Here is an 18,268-nt window from a genome sequence, read left to right as displayed (position 1 = left end):
GCCGTGACTCTCTTTGCATCAGCTGCGAACGGAGAGTAAGTCCCTGCGAAAAGCACTGCTGTGTTCTTCAAGAATCTTTGCCAGAGGTGACAGATGATCTTCGCTGATTTATGGTTTGGGTGCTTCGAGCGCATTTCCAGGCAGGTCAAGTTGTTTGGCAAAGTACTGCGTAAATTCATATTAGCGAATTCCAAGACAAGACTACTCTCCACGGGGGTGAAGGATAGAAATGATTCCAACTTGGTATCTGCCAAATGTCTTGGCTAGCGTGAAAGTGGCGGGCGTGTTGTGTGTCGGCACGATATCTGCTGATTTCTACAGCATCACTTGATTTGTAGTTCTTGATCCCAAAGTGCATTCCATTCTGAACGGTGGTTCACCAAACGCCAAAACGTCCCGTGCCGCAAAAAATCCCAAGTTGACTAGAACCACGCATTTTTCAAGTTCCGGGACTAGCCTCAGTAACAGTTCCGCTTTCGGATGTGTCCTTCTTTTCCTCGTTTTTCTTCGAAGCCGCCATCTGCCATGCGGGAATTGATGCTCTCCCACTGGTAAATCTGTTACTGTACGGAGTAGATGCAGTTGTGTTGGCAGCGCCTGGAGTCGGGGCTGGCGAACTTGTTTGCGGAGCATCTTGGGGAATGCCCAAGCCGCTGCCACCAGGAACACCGACAGGCGAAGATGTACCCGGTGAGCCGCTCCCGTTGGTCGAAGGGATGCCTGTTCCCCCATACGTCACAGAGCCAGGGCGCGAGGGAGGCGCTTGGATGCTGGCAGCGCCTCCCATACGGTTGCCTACCAAGGTCTTCAGGCTCTTAAGCTCCTGGGATAGATCCTTCAATCTATTGTCGGTGCTTTCCTTGTGCGATTCGAGAGCCTTGGGAATGAGGTCGCGGAGGCTTTTGACGTCATCCTCCAGCCTTCGACTGTCGCCATCCCGCCGCCTCAATGATTCTTTCAATCCCTCCATGGCTGTCTCCATGTCGGAGATGGAGGAGTCGAGGCGCTTCGTGCGGTCTTCTTCGGCAGACTTGAGGGCGGAAGTATCCGTGTTGAGCTGCTCGAGGAGTGCAAATGCCTTGTTGAATGATTCATCGACGGCAGTCTTGTCTTGTTCGAGTTGGGGTGGCGTAGGCGGCGCAATAAGCGGGTAAATGTAACGCTGGATGGAATCAGCGCATGTCCAGCTGTGCGCAACATGCGAGGACGCGTACCTTTGCAGTGAAGTATAGTCCATATCCTACTCCACCCATGACTGTAGCCATTATGAACCAGTCTCGCCAGTCGCGCTTTGGCACCCTATCATCCCGGCATGTCAGCCATCTGAATTTCCAGACCGCAAAATTGGGCGACCACTCCAACAGGTCATGGACCTACGGTGGCGGAGGTTGCTGCCAGTAAGACGGATACGCGCCATAGCCAGGCGGCGGTGGCGGAGGTTGCTGGTAGGCATAGCTCTGTGGTGGTGTGCTCGACGTATTCGGAGCTGGCCCCGACGCTGGAGCGCCGTCGCCTGCGCGGGCTAGAGCGGCATCAATCTCATCTTGGGTGAGATTTTTCGACTGTAGGAAGGCGATTCGCTTTTCGACGGGGGCGCTTGCGACCGAAGGGTCCTGAAGGACTGCGCAGAGTGAGACGGCATGGAAAAGTGGGTGGGAACTAGCAGGTCTTACAAGTGACCTATGGCGGGTTAGAGGGGTAGAGCTGGTGCGGAAGAGGTGCGACTCACAGCGGAGCTGATGAGGTCCTCGCGGACCATTTTGATAGAGGGCGCAGGTCAAAAAGTCATGGAGAGAGATGGTGGTGTTGGTCGCGCGCAGAAGCTATGATGTGACGACCATGTCCATCCAACTGAACCAATGTCGGGCTGGGCCGCTCGCTGGGCCGAGGCTCTCGCTCGCACACCTCAGGCACTCAGGCACTCAATTCAACGCCGGCATCGGGTCACGTGGGCTCTCCATCAACTTCCGGTTCCTCAGGTCTGGGCAGCCTCCTTGGTTGCTTGGAACACCGCTACTTTGCCATCTTTTTTGGAAGTTCCACAGCCACCAGAGCGGCGACTCTTCAGCTCCTTCGAGTCTTTTCTCCGCTGAGAGCTCGTGATGAGAACAACACGGCCCAATCAGCAGCGACAGTCGAGTCGAACATCAGCCCCGAGAGCAGCAACAAAGTTCCGCTCGTCGGCCACGCCGAGCCCTCATCCCGCGCCTACGGACATTTTCTCTGGGCATTCAGGGAGCATGCCTGCCGAGAGACGTGGAGATTGGTCGATTAGATCAATCTAATCAGAGGCTGCATGAGGGACTTTCCCTTCGCGGGTCTGCCATTCTCCCGTGTGTCTGTGTACGGCCTCACGCTCATGCGCCATTGAACAAGGTCATGGCAATGCCCAGCCCGAAAATTTTGAACTCAGTCGACGCATGGCGTTCAGCCTCGCCCTCGTCCGTCGCTGCTCTGACACGTCATAAACCTACCTAGCGGAATGGATTGAAAAGGCCATCCAATTCCCTCCTTCCTTCGCCCTGCGTCTTGGTTGCACTAGAACATGGCCTCCGACCCTGCCCCTACCCCTCCCGACTTCGTCGACCACGACTCCAAGCACGTCGACGCCAAGGCCCCCTCTTCTGACCACCATGAGCTCCAATTACTGGGGGCGACGAGTCCTGGTGTCAAGCGCATCGAGGCCATATCTGCCCACTTGACCCTGTTTGACCGCGTCTTCCTCTTCATTGGCGTGTTCCTGATCGCATATGCATACTCCCTTGATGCTTCCGTCCGCTCGACATATCAAGTAAGTCGGACATGATCCAATTCGAATTCCACCCAGCTGATTCGACGTAGACAACTGCAACTGCTTCCTTTAGCCAACACAGTCTCCTCGCATCCGTCAATGTTCTCCGAAGCGTCATTGCTGCCGCAGGCCAACCCACCGCATCAAAGATTGCCGACGTTTTTGGCCGTGTCGAGCTGGTGCTCGTTTCCATCTTCTTCTACGTCCTTGGAACCATCATCGAAGCCGCTGCCACCAATGTTTCCACCTTTGCCGCTGGCGCCGTCTTTTACCAGGTGCGTCCTGCCGATCTCAAGTGTGAATACGAGCTGACGATTCCAGATTGGCTACACCTTTGTAATTCTCCTCGTCGAAGTGATCATCGCTGATGTGACGTCTTTGCGTTCTCGTCTTTTCTTCTCGTACATTCCAGCAACTCCAGCCCTCATCAACACGTGGGTCAGTGGAGACATCACTTCATCAACTCTCAAGACGACGACTTGGCAATGGGGCGTCGGCATGTGGGCCATAATCTACCCAGTCAGTGCCATTCCCCTTATGGCCGCCCTGCAGATAGCTCATCGGCGAGCTACGAAATCTGGAGACCTTGCCGGCTACAAGACGCCGTTCCAAATCCTTGGCGGCCGTGGTCTTGTCAACGCCCTCTTTTGGCAACTGGACACGATTGGCATCGTTCTCATGATTGCAGTCTTTGCTCTTCTGCTCGTCCCCCTGACGCTGGCCGGAGGTGTCTCGAGCAAATGGCAAGATGGCCACATCATCGCTCCGCTCGTCGTAGGCTTTTGCTGCATTCCCGGCTTCGTTTGGTGGGAGATGAAGGCAGTCCACCCCCTGATCCCATTCAAGCTCCTCAAGGACCGCGCCGTCTGGGGCGCTCTCGGCATCGCCCTGATGCTCAACTGGACCTGGATGATGCAGTCTGACTATCTCTACACGGTCCTGATAGTTGCCTTTAACGAGTCGATCAAGAGCGCCACGCGCATCATTTCGCTATACAGCTTTTGCTCAGTGCTGACGGGATGGCTCCTGGGTGTCGTCGTCTTCAAAGTGCGGCGCCTCAAGCCCTTTATCGTCTTCGGAACCTGTCTCTGGATGGTCTCCTTCGGGCTCCTCATTTACTACCGAGGCGGCGAGAGCGGGCACAGCGGCATCGTCGGTGCGCAAGTCCTGCTAGGCATCGCTGGCGGGCTATTCCCGTACCCAGCGCAGGCGTCCATCCAGGCGGCCACGCGGCACGAGCACGTCGCCATCGTGACGGGACTCTTCCTGGGCATGTACAACATCGGGTCCGCGCTGGGCGCGTGCGTCTCGGGCGCCATATGGTCGCAGATTCTGCCCAGCGAGCTCAAAAACGGCCTGGGCGACGCCGACGCGACGACCGTCTACGGCGACCCCCTGACTTGGGCCGCAAAGTACCCTCCCGGCACCCCCCAGCGCGACGCAACCATCGCCGCGTACCGCACCGTCCAGCGCTATCTCTGCATCGCCGGCATCGGTCTCTCGGTGCTGCTCATCTTCTTTGGCCTCGTGTTGCGCAACCCCAGGCTCACCGACGAGCAGTCCCTCCCCGATGCCGAGCAGTTTGACAGTGATTCGTCTTCGCCCGAGGTGCACGGAGAAAAGAGACCGAATGGTGGTATTCGTCTCAAGTTTTGGCGCAGGGATTGATTAATGCAATTTGCCAACTTGGCGGAGGGGTAATGAGGATTGAAAAATGCATTTGCATAGTGTAGCTTCGTTCCTAGTCTTCCACCGTAAATATTTCGATCGCTGCAAGCTGGTACCAAGGGAAGAGTTCGCGGTGCCATGAGTGCCGACACAGTGCCATCTTTCTGACGAGAGCAAAGGACATATCCCACTCGAATCACCATCATCACCACAACTTACAAGTACTTTTGGCGCCAGCTGATGGCTACTCCATTGGATGCCCCGGCCATGTGATTGTTCCAGCATGAATCGAAACGCGACCTTCTGCAAACTCCCCCACACCCCTTGCTGGACTCGAGCAGGACAGGAAGCCGCGAAACAAGAAAATCATGCCTCTCAGAAGCGGAGGCAACGCAAGACCTCACACGAGGGCGGACGGGACGAGCGAGAAAGAAGAAAGATGCAAGAAATCCTCGTTCCATGCGACTTCTTTGCTTTTGAGCAATGTCTGCTTACGCTTTGCAGCCCAAGCTCGCCAGCCCTGTCTGTCCTTTGTGGAAGGCGCGCGGGGTTCATGCTGATGCCGAGAGTCCGTCGAGACTCCCTGGACGTCCTCACACATCTGCGGGTTCCGGTCAGTCAGTCAGTCGATGGTTACTTGCTATTTGCTTTTGGGGAGCTGGCTGATTGATCGTGTTGCCGTGTCTGAGTACAAGACCGTTGACGCGGCGGCGGCGGCGGCGGTGGCAATAATCAGACCATCATGTCAGGTCATGGCCGGCACCTTGAATCGATTCCGGTCAGTCGAGTGTTGGGTGGGCGCGTGGCGGAAAGGGCCGTCGATATGACTAAAGAACACCTACTCTCCAGAGTTCAGGTCAAGATTGGCCTCTTGATCCGCCATGTTGCTCTTCGGGCTAGCGCGCCTGGCCTCGACCGGATGCTTTTCCAGGCTCTCATAGTACTGCAGCAAACTGCCGACTAGAAACGCCCAGCTGCCCCAAAAGGTGCTGCATGCGGCCTGGTACTGTGGCCAGGTAGCCGCCATGTCGTAGCCAAACGCAGGGCTGAGCGTGAAGCCGACGCCCCCAACCATGTTCCACGCCCCAACGTGCCACCCCAATTGACCGAGGGCTGACTTCCACCAGTGCGTCTGCGTATCCAGCATGAAGAGGAACCCTGAGGCGACGAAGCCGAGGCCGCCCACGACTTGTGGCGTCCAGTACACGCCGTCGATCACGCCGTCGGACATGTGGTTGTGTACGCCTGGCAATGCCGCGAAGCCGGCAACCCAGAAAATGGTGGCTGCCACGAGTTGGATCAAGCACGCCCAAAAGCCCAGCTCGTACGCGTAGTGAGTGCGCAGTTGGGTGCACGAAGGGAACCAGCACCAAGATTTTTCATTTTCGAGTTCGCTGTTGGTTGAGGCGCCATGCTGATCCTGACCTACCAGGTTACGGCTATTCGCGTGGTGATGCTCACATGTACTGCGCTTTGGAGTGAGCTGCACCATGTGTATGCTTTTCTCACCATCCAAAGCTGGCTGAGAAGAAGAATGGTTGGGACCATGTTGATCCAAGACAATCGACAGTGCCCAGCCGAAGCAGCCCGTCCGATTCTCATTGACAGCTTCGAGCATCAGCAAGATCGAGCTGATTTCAAAAATAGTTGCGCCTGTGAATGCAGTAATCCCACCGCCAGACAGAATTTCGTTGTGGAATTCGGATGACGGCATGATCAGCGGGAGAAAGACGAAGAAGCCGTTGATGACCCAAATGACCCTGCCGGCGGTGAAGATCAATGCCACCAGGTACGAAATGTCCCAGACTGGAAACATACAGCAGGCGCGAGCCAAAGCACAGGCGACGCCAGAGCGATGGCCCGGTGGCTGTGGCAATAGTCGTAGAACTTGCACGCCTCTGGCATCCTCCAAGGTGGACTTGTCTAGACGCAAGGCATGACGCCCCTTGCGATTGTTGCGAGAGGTCCACTTGTAGTAGACCGCGTCAACGGCGCCTTGCCCCTGGTGCTGGTTGTATTCGAGGGCAACATGGACGCGCGTTGGATTCAGGAAGGGCAAGGGACCTGGGAGGCGATGGCGGCGGAGATTGAGATTCTCACCGTGGCGCAGCAGCTCCCGATGATTGTGAAAGGCGCGCTTGCGGGAGGGTCCATTGTGTTGCATCATGAAGGGTGGCAAAGAATGAAAATCCCCAAGGCCGGCTCAGTGGGTTGCCCGGCGGAGCTGAAGGTTGGGCGCCCACGGCATGCTCACCTGATGATGGAGACGACTTCCCACAATGTTTTGGCAGAATCCAACTTGCGGGAAGCTGAGGTGGGTGTGGAGCTGACTGTGTGTGAACGGGATGACAGGCGACTGATGATGACGTGTGGAGAAGCCAGTGCTGCTTTGTCGAGGCTGATGTTGTCGAAGACACGGAAAAGATGTGCAGTGCTGTAGAATCTGATTCTTTGCCCGCGCGCTTGATCTTTGCCACGGATGAGCGATGACTGCAGTTGTGCTGCTGTTGGCTGCCAGGCAGTGTGATGGATGCGGTGACGAAGATGAGGTGCAGATGGAGTTGCGGGTGCGATGCGACCCGGAGACAAGCCGAGAACGTCATCGTCACCCCCCAACTCGCACAACGGGGGGCTTCTCTCACCTTCCTCGATCGAGGACGCGCCAACAGGCCTCCATCCATCCACTTTTTCCCCGCTGCAGCAATCTGTGTCACTATAATTACATGTCCACCAACGACGAGGCCGCGCAGGATCGAGGACCCCGACTTGGGTTTATGCGGATCCTTGGAGAGGGTGGAGCAAAGGAAGCGTCCCACCCGCTCCACGAGCAGATCGTCGACGCTTGCATCAGGCGAGAAGGTGAACGGAGGTTTTTGGTTCGGCCAAGAGGATCAAAGATCTACCCGGCTGCTTCGCTAGGGGCAGGGGTAGTCGTGATGTTGGCACCGCGTGCGTGGAGGTCGCTGGCCGAAGGAGGCTGCGAGTGGCGCTCACCACGCTTCAGCAATTGCGGGACCGTCTAGCACCCGCTATCGATAGAGCGCTTCCACTTGTTTGATCAGAGCCGTCTTTGCCGGCGGTGACGACTGACGGCACTCCTGGCGCCTATTGACGCACACTGGGTATGGCAAATGTGGTTGCAGCTGGAATATTGCATGTTGGAACACGGTCGAGACGTCTGACGGGAGCTCCCGCAACATTGGTTCGATTGAGACATCTCATTGGCTCGGCGGTCGTGAGCACAGGGTCTGTCATCCAAGCAGTGGCATGTTGGTAGCAGGTTAGGTAAATATGCTGTGGCAAGTGCACTTCTGACAAGTCGAGTCGATATTGAGGCTCTTGGTAGCCCCGGCCGATTGGCCTTGGCTGCCCCCATGCCCGGCTTCGACGTCGACGGCTGATGTTGGTCGACTGTGGCCTTCCGGATCGTTTGGAGTCGTGAATGGCACCAAGCAGATTCCATGCCGAAGGAACACCAGTACCCCTTCCACCCAAACGGCTGATCAGGAGCGCACGCAGGAGCGCAGGATGCTCCTTTCACATTGACGGCGGTAGTCTCTGCTCTCTCGGGTCCCCTAAATTTGGGTCAGTCTAATTTCGGTGCCGAATTTATGGTTTCTTGGGGTTCCGTAGTTAACACGACGCCAAATTTCGCCGTGTAGTCTGTGCAAACTTTAATTCATCCTCAGTCCGCTCGGGAAGCTTGACGATGACACGCTTGCTTGGGACGGCCAAGACAGCAAGCACTGGGAGTCTTGGTAAGGGCGGCACTGCCCGTAGAATTGACAACGTGACCTTTGATCAATCGCGTTCAAAGACGAGACATTCAATAAATGGCGCGCGTACAGTCGACATGCTCCAGGCTGGTGATGACCATGACTACGAGCGGCTCCGGCAAGCTCAGCGGCATGATCTGGCCTGACGAGAACGAACCACCCAGCAAGCTTTTCTCACGTGATGACGTTGGTTGATATTCCCTCGCCGATGAGAGGGAGCGGCCGCCGAGATGGATGGTCACGATTTGCACAGTGAGGGTTGGCAGCGGCGGATGCCGGGCAGACTCACACAAGGCCATCAGAGGTGTGAGGACACGGTCAGCCTCGACGACTACATACATGGCGGTTCCGCAGCGTCTGACAGGTCGGAGAGTTGGATGGAGCATAAGGGCCGATATTGGTTGGGGTGATGAAAGTCTAAAAGACAGCGAGCGCATCGGCGGAAGCTGAGACGTATCGCGAGGCGCGTGTTGGCAATGACGGAAGGTGAAACGGCAGGTCTTGACTTTTCCGTACCGCAACTCAGTGTCGACGGTCGCCAATCAAAACGTGGAGTGGCCGGGCAGGTGGGCAAGCTTTGAGTAATAGACACGGTGCTGAGTCAGGGAAGCGGCAGTAGCAGGGCAAACTAGATAGACGAGCAAACTCTATTCGGACGGATGGTGGGAAGCTGACCGGGTTTGCAACGCGCACTCCCTGATGGTGCAGGTGGACCGGGACAAAATCTCACGATGACTGGAAATTCAGGGCCGTCTTGCTCAGGGTGGGTGGACCTCGGGCATGGAATGCGACACACGGGAAGCGTCGTCTCTTTGGCGGATGTCAGACAAACCGCATGAGGGTTGGACCGACTCAGCCTCGTGTGGGAGCGTCTGCTTGGACTTGCGAGAGATGCAGCAACAGCAGCAGAGTGTTCACAGCCAAGGCGAATCAGCCGCAAGGCGCGGGTGGGAGGGCGTGGCAAGACATGACGTGAAGTTGTAGGGTGCAGAGTGCAGAGTGCAGAGTGAACGGACGAGTCGCTTCCACCCGCCACCTGCAATGCATGGACGAGTCGGGGAGAAGAGACATGGAGGTACGTTCCAACCTCTTGCTGACTCTTGACCCTGTCGTGACGGGGCGCACCATTGGCGGCGAAGCAATTGGGGGCAGCAATAGGCGCAGCGAGAGCCAAAAGCAAAAGCAAGAGCAGCAGGCCTTTTGTTTGCGATGGATGCATGAGAAGAAGAAGAAGGAAAAATTAAAAAAAGAGGACCCTTGGTTGGAAGCAGAATTTTAGGTTTTGGCGACGGTTGGCGTCAGGCCTGGGCGGGGGTGCAGCTTCAGAGTGGGAGGACACCATGTTAATGCGATGGTGGTTTGCGATTGCGACGAGTGAGTAACGTCAGCGGGCATGGCAGTGTGGAGGGGAGGGGAGGCGAGGGGAGGGGGATGGGGGCAACCCTGGAGGCGAGAGCAGCAGTCGTGGCAGCCAAGCACGCAATGGGGCAGAGTCAAAAAATAACGATGGACACGAGCCGGTGGCGAAGCGTAGGTCCAGAAGAGGACACTCGACAGGTTGAGCGTGTTTCGCGCGGGTCCACGGCAATCTGTGCGCGGTGAGGCTGGGCTCGGTTAGGTTCTGTTGGCAGCAACGTGTTTCGATGGCAGAGTCTAGTCGCGACGGCGGCAAGTGACGGACCCGCCCGAGTCATGTACTGTACGAAGTGCACAGTACATGTATCGATAAGGCGTGGAAAATTCGAGAGCGTCGCGTCGGTTCCGCTGGGGGGGCGATCGGTGCCGGATTGGGGAGGGGGGCTAGTCATGCGGCCGGTCAACCACGTCGACGGCCAGTCCACGTCCACGTCGGCCTGTCGGACGGAAATCTCAGCCGCCCGCATGACCAGACCTGCCTCCCTGAAACCCGCTGCCCGACGTGATTGGCCCCACGTCCCACAATTTCCCATATTATCTCGTCTCCCAATTCGTCTCTCTCTCTCTCTCCCAAGCTGTCGTGTCGCCCCAGCCAATCAGTCACCACGACCTGACCTGACGACTCTCTCTGCACGTCCAATTTCGGCCTGACCGCTGCGCATTCTCTGTTGGCCGGGCGAGCAGACCAGAGCAGAGCGAGACTTGACAACCACCACAGTAGAGAGGGTGCAGGGCCATGGCCATGGGCCTGCCAGCGACTGGTGCGATGCGATGCGATGCGATGCGATGTGCACTGCAGCTGCCATGCACGCCCGGAAGCACACAGCAAAGACGGTTGAGACGAGACGCAGACGCAGACGCAGGGCCAGGGTCAGGCAAAGGGAAAGGGAAGCCAGCCAGGGCCAGGGCCAGGGCCAGGGCCAGGGCCACGACGTGACGCACGCCAGGGATGGATTGCAAAGTAACCTGCAACCTGCACGCTTCAAAGAGGCTTGGGGGCTTGGGCCGGCGCCGCTTGGTGCTTGGTGCTTGGTGCTTGGTTGGTGCTTCTGATCCTTCGTCAATCCACATCCCGCCGCCGTAAGCCTTTGTGTCTGTGTGCTTGCTTGCTTGCTTCCTTGTCCCATTGCGCCAGGCCATGGCCCGCTGCCTTTCCGTCTTCGTCATGGCCGCTGCATGCGCTGAACCCAAGAGCCCTGTCTCGCCTTGCAACCGGTGCACGCCCACCACTTATCACCCACTGCCCGCACCTCGGCTCTGCCCTTCCCTGTCAAGACCACTGCCTTCACTTCCTTCCACCTCTCCTCAACCACTACCTCTCCCAATACATCTCTCCCGCAACACCGCCTCATCCGCCTCGCCCACCTTTCTCCACTCCACCTCCTACATCTCTCCCTCCACCGCTCCACGCTCCCTTCCTCGGGAATCCTGGCGTTTTCCTGTCCCTCCAACAACAATCCTTTTCTTCTCCTACTCTCTCTCTCTCTCTCTCTCTCTCTCTCTCTCTTTTCTATCCAGTCTTCTCGGACCCCCAGGCCGTTGCTTCCTTCCGCATCATGTTACCGACCCCCCCGGCATCTCCGACCCTCAATGGCTGCGTTGCTCCCCACTCCAGGCCCGACCACGTCCCCAGCCTGCAATTCACCGGCGTCCTCGGCGAGGGTGCCTACGGAACCGTCTACAAGGCCGTCGACGTCCACACTGGAATCCAGTATGCCGTCAAGGCCCTGAACAAGCTCAACCTGGAGCCCCGCCAGAGGAAATTCCAGCAGCGCGAAATTCAGCTCCACCACCGGGCCAGCAGCCACCCCAACGTTGTTTCCTTGGTCAAGATCATGGACTCCCCGGATTGCACCTACGTGGTTCTGGAATACTGCCCGGACGGCGACCTTTTCTCCAACATCACCGAGCGCGGAAGGTATGCTCGTAATGAAGAGCTGGCGCGGAGTGCCTTCCTTCAGATCCTCGACGCCGTGAGCTACTGCCACTCCCTTGGAATCTACCACCGGGACTTGAAGCCCGAAAACATCCTGGTCACGGACAACGGCAACACGGTCAAGCTGGCCGACTTTGGCCTGGCCACTTCTGACCCCTTGACGTCCGACTTTGGATGTGGCTCCACTTTCTACATGTCACCAGGTTCGTACATCAACCACAGCAACCTCAATGCATCTCCGACTAACCCCGCGCTAGAATGCCAACAACCAAACCCCAAGGCCTATGCCTCGTATCAGTCCGCCCCCAACGACGTGTGGTCTTTGGGCGTCATTCTGGTCAACCTCACGTGCGGCCGCAACCCGTGGAAAAAGGCCTCTCTCGAGGACTCCACCTTCCGTGCCTTCATGAAGGACCCCAACTTTCTCCGCTCCATTCTGCCCATCTCGTACGAGCTGGATGCTATCCTGCGAAGAATCTTCGACACCAACCCTGACACCCGGATAAAGATTCCGGAGCTGCGCGACGCAATTCTCAGGTGTCCTCGTTTCACGAAGCCTGCCGCTCCTCCCGTCTACGCTCCGGCTCCTCTCCCATCTCCTCCCCTGCAGCCGTACGACCAATGCGCTGCCGGTTACCAGCCTGGTCTGGTAAACCTCCCCCAGCAGTACATTGCCAACTACGTCCCCCAGGCTCCAATCTCCCCTCCTCCTTACGCTCTTCAGTTTCCTCGCTTCTCCAATGCGTCGGGCAACTCTGGATCCGATGCTGGTTCCGTCTACTCCCATGCTTCCTCGGCCTCGTCAGCCTCTTCTCACTCGGCTATCCCGTCCAATGCGGCTCAGTGTCCAGGAGGCATTGGTTCTCAACACTCATACGTCGCCCCGGCCAATGCTTGGATAAGCCCCTTCTTCCAGCACGCCGGAAACCTAGTCAAGCAGTTCTCGCAGCAGCTATCCTTCCAACGACCCCTTTGCGCCCACTAGATTCCACTCTTCCCAGGAATCTTACTCCAGCGCAATCTTGGGATGCTTCTTACGCCTTCACGACACTGTTTTACCTTCAACTATTACACTTTCAACAAAATCACGACGAGACGAGGACTTTTACCATAATTTCTTCCTGTTTGGTGTTTTCAGGTTTTGCGAATGCGAGGCTGCGAACCATTCAACGGCGTCTCCGGAAAGGCCGGTGCGGGTGTCTTCAATTTTTTTTATTTTTTTTTCTTGCTACGAATAGGAACTAGAGGACTGGGCCGGCTCCAACTGCATTTCGTCTCGACTTTCTCCGGTTCGGTCAAGCGGTGGCCGAAAGTTTTTCCTTCGACTTGAGCGAAAGAAATGGGAGCGGATCCTTGCTTTACTTTTTTTCTCCAAAGAGTCTTTCTTACTGGGCTGGCTGTTTTTCTGATGCGTCACGGGGGAAATGGGTTCAAAATGATGGCATTTCAGGGAGTTCTCGTGATACAGCTGGAACCTCGAACTACGTTCGCTTCTATGTCCGGGTTTAGGACGCCGACATTGTACGATTATGCGCAAGCGTGGCTGTTAGATAGCCTCGAAGTTGTTGAAGCCAAGCCAAGAGGCATGGCCAATGGAATCGACTACAGAGTCCAAAAGAGAGACGTCGCACACTTTGCCACATGCCGGTACCCATTGAACACAATTGGACGGTTGCCATGAATGACGAGGCTGGCATGCACGGAGCCCGTGGCAAGGCTGGGCTTTGCATGGCGGCGGTTGGGGCCGTTTGGCTGAAGGCCAGTCAAAGACATGTTCACACGCGTCGTCGCCCTGGCTACATGGAAGGGGGTGTGGGGGTGGGGGGGAGTGGATTGCATCAAGGGGCCCTGAGTCAAAGAGAGAGAGAGAGAGAGTGAGAGAGAGAGAGGGTGCTGGAGTCCCACGCGGAGCGCAGCAGAGCTGAGGCGAGGCCGTTGTCATGGACACGCGGTGGATTGCACAAGAGGGGAGGCACACGCGCGAAACCCTCCCACTCAGCGCCTGACACACGGCATGCTCCCGTGGGCGTGCCGGTCCTCGCTCCCGCACAACAGCAGCCAGAGAGAGCGAGAGAGAGCGAGGCAAAGAGATTCGGAACCCTTGCTGTTGCCAGTCGCCAGAAAGGAAAGGCTGCAGCGGCGTCTGCGGCTGCGGGATTCCCCCATCTGTGTGTCCCCCCCATACGACGACGTGCAGCAGCCATGCGCCATGCGCCCAGCCCAAAACATCATCATCCAATGCCAAAATAAAAGGGCGGCGTCGTTGCGTTGCCATTGTCTTTCCTCGCCACCCCTTTGTGCAATGGTGGCAGGGCACACGACAACAATTAATCAATCAATCAAGCAATCCAAACCGTTGCGGCGGCTGCAGCTGTTTCCCATGTGTCCGTCTTCAAAGCCTCCCTCTTCCTTTGGTGCCGCTGATGCGTCCGCCTGCTGCTGCGTCTCGTCTCACTGCACCGCGCGCCTCCGCTTGCCTGCTTGCCTTGCGCCGCCTCCCTCGTTCGCAATTCTCCGTCTGTCCGTCAGTCTGTGGTGTCTCTGTCCGTCAGTTCTCCATGTATGCGCGTGTCCGTCAGACACCACCGCCCACCTGCCTGCTCCCTCCCTCCCTCCCTAGATAATCTCACCTGGACTCCATCCTTACATGCTCATGTCTTTTCCGCGGCTGCTGCGCAAAACAGCGGTGACCTCTCTTCTCTTCTCCTCCCTTCCATTCGCATTCTCGTCGCGTTTTCGCGCCCCGTCTTCTCCGCGCTTCCCGCGCCCCGTCCGTCCGTCCTCCGTAGCATGCCGACCTCCCCCTACGCCATCTGGCTGGCTCGCAGGCCGGTCTGTGAAACGGCCACCGCCGAGGCGGCCGCTCTGGACGTCGCTCATCAATGCCGCTTGCCTCCCGTCTTCCGTCGAACCGTCGAACTGCTTGCTTGGTTGCCCGTGCTACTCCCCTCACCGCTACATACATCGACGCTGCTGCTGCTGCTGCTGCTGCTGCTTTTCGTTGTGCATGTTTGAGGGTTAAAGATGTTGCAGCCCGCTCCCGACGCGACGCGCCTCTCTAGTCGTTGCCCGCAGGCCTCTCTCACTTTGTCCGTCTCGGTCGTAGATCTGGCCTCGGAAGACAACGTCGTCTTCCAGAGTACCCCGTCGCCTTGGAAAGTGCATGGCGGCGACGACGATCCTTTGGTGCAGCTAAGGGGGGTGCTCTGAGATTGATCGGCACATTCACACCCTCAAGGTGCTGGTGTTTCAAGTCTGTTGGATCGTTAGCTTCATTGTTGCCAGTAGTCTTCTGTCGGTGTGCTTCCAAACCTCGTCTCCTGGACCTCAGGATCACCATGAGACCGATGACCTTGACATGTGCAACACGCGATGCGACAAGACTTGTACAGATGCAAAACACGTCGCGCGGCCAAAGGGAAGAGGGTGGGTGGGCATGGTGCTGAGACGCGCGATTGAAGATTGCTCTAAATCCATATTCTCGAACAAGTCTCTAAGAGGAGGTCGGGCCACGGTGCCCCCTCGTCCAATCTTCGTGTTTCCATCACTCCTGTTTCCTTTGTCAACTGCTGACATGGACAGTCTATGCGAGGACCACCCGTAGCGCCACCGGTTAGGAATGCCAATGCCTGATGAGAAAGATCCAAAGCGCCGAAACTCCACCAACCTCATCGACCGATGTGCGTTGTGCCAAAAACATCACCAAGACGCCTTGCTTTATCGTCGCAGTCTGGGTGTCCTGATGGTCACTTTTTCTCCGTCATCTTGGAGCTCCCAGCCGACTCCGTTCATCTTGACGAGCTGTTCCCAGGACCTTCCGGTGCACTTTTCGATGAAGCTCCTCTCAGCATTGAAGTAACTTCGGCCGATGCACTTGAGAGCGTGCAGCCTGATCTCCTCCTCTTTGAACTCCATGATCCGCTTCTGGTAGCCTTCCACCCTCTTGGACAGTCGCCAGAAGGTGACCCAGTCGTCCATGACCAACGCTTTGAGTAGGCTGTCCACCCTCCCTGTCGGATCGTGGTAGCCATATTCGACCTTGCTCTTTTTTCTGAATGCCGTGGCCAAGTCTCCTTGCCGGCAAGCAATGTCAAGAATGTGCAACCCGGCGAATTCGTTAAACTCGGATGTGGTCAAGGGCGTGTGCTCATGGATGGCCTGTAGCAGGTGGAGTAAAGCAGGAAGGTATGATTCCCAGGCCCTACTCAGGATGGAGGCATGTATTATGAATATGTAGGCCCGCTGGGCGAAACGGTCAACACGATGCGAGGATAATATTCCTTCTCGAAGCTTGCGCATGGCAGAAAGAATCATTTCCAACTCGACATTCGAGCTCCGGCTGGCTATCGAAGGGGACTGGAGAGTCTGCGACGGGTCACGCTTAGTCGATGGATTCATGGTTGACATGACCGAAATAGGCGCGCTCTTCGACATGTTCAACGAAGGCCGCACGTATTTCGGCACACTGATGTTGGCAGGCTTGGGAGGGACGGTGGATACTTTTTTCGCCGCTGCTCCAGCAGCCGGAGTCGCAGAAGCGTCGTTTGCAAGGTACAGCGCCTCGAACTGCTTCTCCAGCTTGTCTGCGCCGCCAGCTCCAGCGCAAAACTTCATGTAGCGCTCCACAATCTTGTTGTAGTAGATTTCCTGGGCGCGAAAGTCGTTCAGCCTGAGCCGCTGTTAGCATCCCGCCGGACCTGGGATGACCAGGGGTGCTGGGCGCGCCTTGTCTCTCCCTTGGACGGCAAGCCGTAGGCCTCGAGAGGATCGATGGGGGCCGACTTCAGCCTGCTCCATTGCATCGAGGGGCCTCGCCGCCCAGTGGGCCGTTGTTGAGCAGTCATTTGGATCCACAGAGGCGTGTTGGTGGCGCGAGGGTGGTGGTGGTGAGGATCCGAGGTGCTCTGTTCCGTTCAGTTGGTGGGTGTGGAACCGAATGAGGCATCGACGTCACACGTCGCCAGGCCGGGCGGGCCCGAGTCATGTGCCGGGCTCAACTTCTTCGGCCTCGTGTCAGTGCCTCCCTCCTTCCGGGTCCCGACGCATTCAACGGCTTTGGCCTCGGTTTCTGTTGAATCGGACCATCAGGGAAACACAACGGGACGACTCTTCGTCTCGTTGCCCTCGACCTCCAAATCCCAGCCTCCCTGCCTTTGGTCGACTTGTCGCACTTGGCAATACGGCACGCACAAAATGGACGCCGTCAAGCATGCTGCTCGCGCGACTGCCGACGCTGAGCAACGCCTGGAATCGCGTCTGACGTTGCTCTGGCACGAGATTCAGCCATGGCAGCAGGACAATCACTACATCCGCAGCGGCTATCGGCCAATGTCCAACTCCTACTTTGAATCAATCAAAAGTCTTTTCTACATCCACAACGAGACTGTAAATGTGTACAGCCATCTTCTCGGCGCCGTGGCCGCGGCCATTGGAAGCTGCCTGCTCTACTCGGCCCTCAGAGCGCGTTACGAGACAGCCAATCAAGAAGACATCTTGATGTTTGGATGCTTCTTTGCTGGTGCTGCCATGTGTCTTGGTATGAGTGCCACTTACCACCTCTTGAGCAACCACTCTCCTCGCGTAGCCAAGCTGGGCAACAAGCTCGACTACATGGGAATCGTCTTCTTGATCTGGGGCAGCTTCATACCGAGCGTCTACTATGGCTTGCTCGAGCATCCTGGCCACGTCAGGTTCTACTGGGTCATGGTGAGCCACATGATGAAATCTGTTCCTTTGTCAAGATCGAGCCAGTGCACTAAGTCAGCAACAGATCACCACCAACAGTCTGGTCTGCGCCATTGCTGCCGTCTCTGAAAAGTTTCGGACGCCAGCGTTCCGACCCATCCGGGCTGCCATGTTTGTCGGTCTCGGCCTTTCAGCAATATTTCCCGTCGTTAGCGGCCTCAGACTATACGGTCTTCACAAACTTCGGGAAAGAATCGCCCTCGACTGGCTCGTGTTGCACGGGCTGTTGTACATCGTCGGTGCAGGCATCTATGCCGTGAGCTTCGCCAGCACCCCAAAAAGGTCGATCAGGGCTAATCCTCTCAGGCTCGGTTTCCTGAAAGACTGTCTCCTGGAAAATTCGATATTTGGGGCAGTTCTCACCAGATATTCCACGTCTTGGTTCTGTGTGCTGCGGCCACTCACTTGACCGGCCTCTTGCAAGCTTTCGATTTCCAACACAGTCAACCCTATGTCATGCACGACCGCCTTCAACTCCTGGATCTGAAGTGGTATTGAAATTTGAAAGCCTCTGTAGAGGAAATGAGCCCGCTATCCGAGATCATGGATGCTTCGCGCTTGTGGAGCTATGTATAGGGTCAAAACATCCACTTTCACGGATTCCTTCCGCACGTCGTCCATGAATTCAGGTGTGGGCAGTTTTCGGCGCTGGTTGCAAGCGCTGGATTCCGATGAACAAAGGTACGTTATCAACGGTCTGGAGTTAGACAAGACAATCATGTATAGAGTCATCAGATATTGAATGGACACAAGTCCGAGCCCGCAAGCTCCGCGTCTTTGGATCAATCCTGAGGCTTTTAATAGCGAGAAACGACGGCCTTTCCAAGGACCGCGTGCCCGTGCGCCTTATCGACCCTGTCATCTCTGGATACAGGTGCAACAGGAAGAAGACAGCGTGCTATTATTGACCTTGAACCCCAGATCATTTCTTCTTCC

The 18,268-nt window shown here is 56.8% G+C and overlaps 9 protein-coding genes across 9 annotated transcripts; 4 read left to right on the top strand and 5 right to left on the bottom strand.

Moving 5' to 3' along the window:
• Positions 1-439: 439 nt before the first annotated feature.
• J3D65DRAFT_560586 (peroxisomal membrane anchor protein conserved region-domain-containing protein) lies at positions 440-1,759 on the bottom strand (the record flags this gene model as incomplete). Its single annotated transcript, XM_066797474.1, has 4 exons — positions 440-1,162; positions 1,215-1,299; positions 1,378-1,621; positions 1,726-1,759. The coding sequence occupies 4 exons, from the start codon at positions 1,757-1,759 to the stop codon at positions 440-442; spliced, it is 1,086 nt and encodes a 361-aa protein (XP_066650656.1).
• A 721-nt stretch (positions 1,760-2,480) lies between these two features.
• Positions 2,481-4,691, top strand: J3D65DRAFT_638821 (major facilitator superfamily domain-containing protein). Its single transcript, XM_066801653.1, has 3 exons — positions 2,481-2,791; positions 2,842-3,066; positions 3,113-4,691. Exons 1-3 carry the CDS (start codon positions 2,546-2,548, stop codon positions 4,457-4,459), a joined length of 1,818 nt encoding a protein of 605 aa, XP_066650655.1. The 5' UTR covers positions 2,481-2,545; the 3' UTR covers positions 4,460-4,691.
• A 522-nt stretch (positions 4,692-5,213) lies between these two features.
• On the bottom strand, positions 5,214-6,786 carry J3D65DRAFT_129134 (uncharacterized protein). Its single transcript, XM_066793875.1, has one exon. It carries the CDS (start codon positions 6,624-6,626, stop codon positions 5,298-5,300), a length of 1,329 nt encoding a protein of 442 aa, XP_066650654.1. The 5' UTR covers positions 6,627-6,786; the 3' UTR covers positions 5,214-5,297.
• Positions 6,787-8,767: 1,981 nt separating this feature from the next.
• On the bottom strand, positions 8,768-9,671 carry J3D65DRAFT_129371 (uncharacterized protein). The gene has a single exon (XM_066793876.1). It carries the CDS (start codon positions 9,452-9,454, stop codon positions 8,864-8,866), a length of 591 nt encoding a protein of 196 aa, XP_066650653.1. The 5' UTR covers positions 9,455-9,671; the 3' UTR covers positions 8,768-8,863.
• A 1,536-nt stretch (positions 9,672-11,207) lies between these two features.
• Positions 11,208-13,025, top strand: J3D65DRAFT_686975 (kinase-like domain-containing protein; the record flags this gene model as incomplete). Its single annotated transcript, XM_066803837.1, has 2 exons — positions 11,208-11,790; positions 11,845-13,025. The coding sequence occupies 2 exons, from the start codon at positions 11,208-11,210 to the stop codon at positions 12,570-12,572; spliced, it is 1,311 nt and encodes a 436-aa protein (XP_066650652.1). The 3' UTR covers positions 12,573-13,025.
• J3D65DRAFT_128697 (uncharacterized protein) lies at positions 13,026-14,006 on the bottom strand. The gene has a single exon (XM_066793872.1). It carries the CDS (start codon positions 13,860-13,862, stop codon positions 13,134-13,136), a length of 729 nt encoding a protein of 242 aa, XP_066650651.1. The 5' UTR covers positions 13,863-14,006; the 3' UTR covers positions 13,026-13,133.
• Positions 14,007-14,201: 195 nt separating this feature from the next.
• J3D65DRAFT_638805 (uncharacterized protein) lies at positions 14,202-15,006 on the top strand. Its single transcript, XM_066801652.1, has one exon. The coding sequence runs from the start codon at positions 14,235-14,237 to the stop codon at positions 14,607-14,609; it is 375 nt and encodes a 124-aa protein (XP_066650650.1). The 5' UTR covers positions 14,202-14,234; the 3' UTR covers positions 14,610-15,006.
• An 11-nt stretch (positions 15,007-15,017) lies between these two features.
• J3D65DRAFT_638801 (uncharacterized protein) lies at positions 15,018-16,514 on the bottom strand. Its single transcript, XM_066801651.1, has 3 exons — positions 16,313-16,514; positions 16,088-16,256; positions 15,018-15,952 (listed from the first exon to the last, which is right to left on the bottom strand). The coding sequence occupies exons 1-3, from the start codon at positions 16,429-16,431 to the stop codon at positions 15,305-15,307; spliced, it is 936 nt and encodes a 311-aa protein (XP_066650649.1). The 5' UTR covers positions 16,432-16,514; the 3' UTR covers positions 15,018-15,304.
• Positions 16,492-18,108, top strand: J3D65DRAFT_128870 (hemolysin-III related-domain-containing protein). The gene is made up of 4 exons (XM_066793873.1): positions 16,492-17,293; positions 17,358-17,588; positions 17,639-18,013; positions 18,068-18,108. Exons 1-3 carry the CDS (start codon positions 16,781-16,783, stop codon positions 17,828-17,830), a joined length of 936 nt encoding a protein of 311 aa, XP_066650648.1. The 5' UTR covers positions 16,492-16,780; the 3' UTR covers positions 17,831-18,013; positions 18,068-18,108.
• The last annotated feature ends 160 nt before the right edge of the window (positions 18,109-18,268 follow it).

Source organism: Phyllosticta citribraziliensis (genome assembly GCF_038025025.1).
Source record: "Phyllosticta citribraziliensis strain CPC 17464 chromosome Unknown J3D65scaffold_13, whole genome shotgun sequence".
NCBI classification, from domain to species: Eukaryota; Fungi; Ascomycota; class Dothideomycetes; order Botryosphaeriales; family Phyllostictaceae; genus Phyllosticta; species Phyllosticta citribraziliensis.
This window is presented reverse-complemented; position numbering and strand designations above follow the sequence as displayed.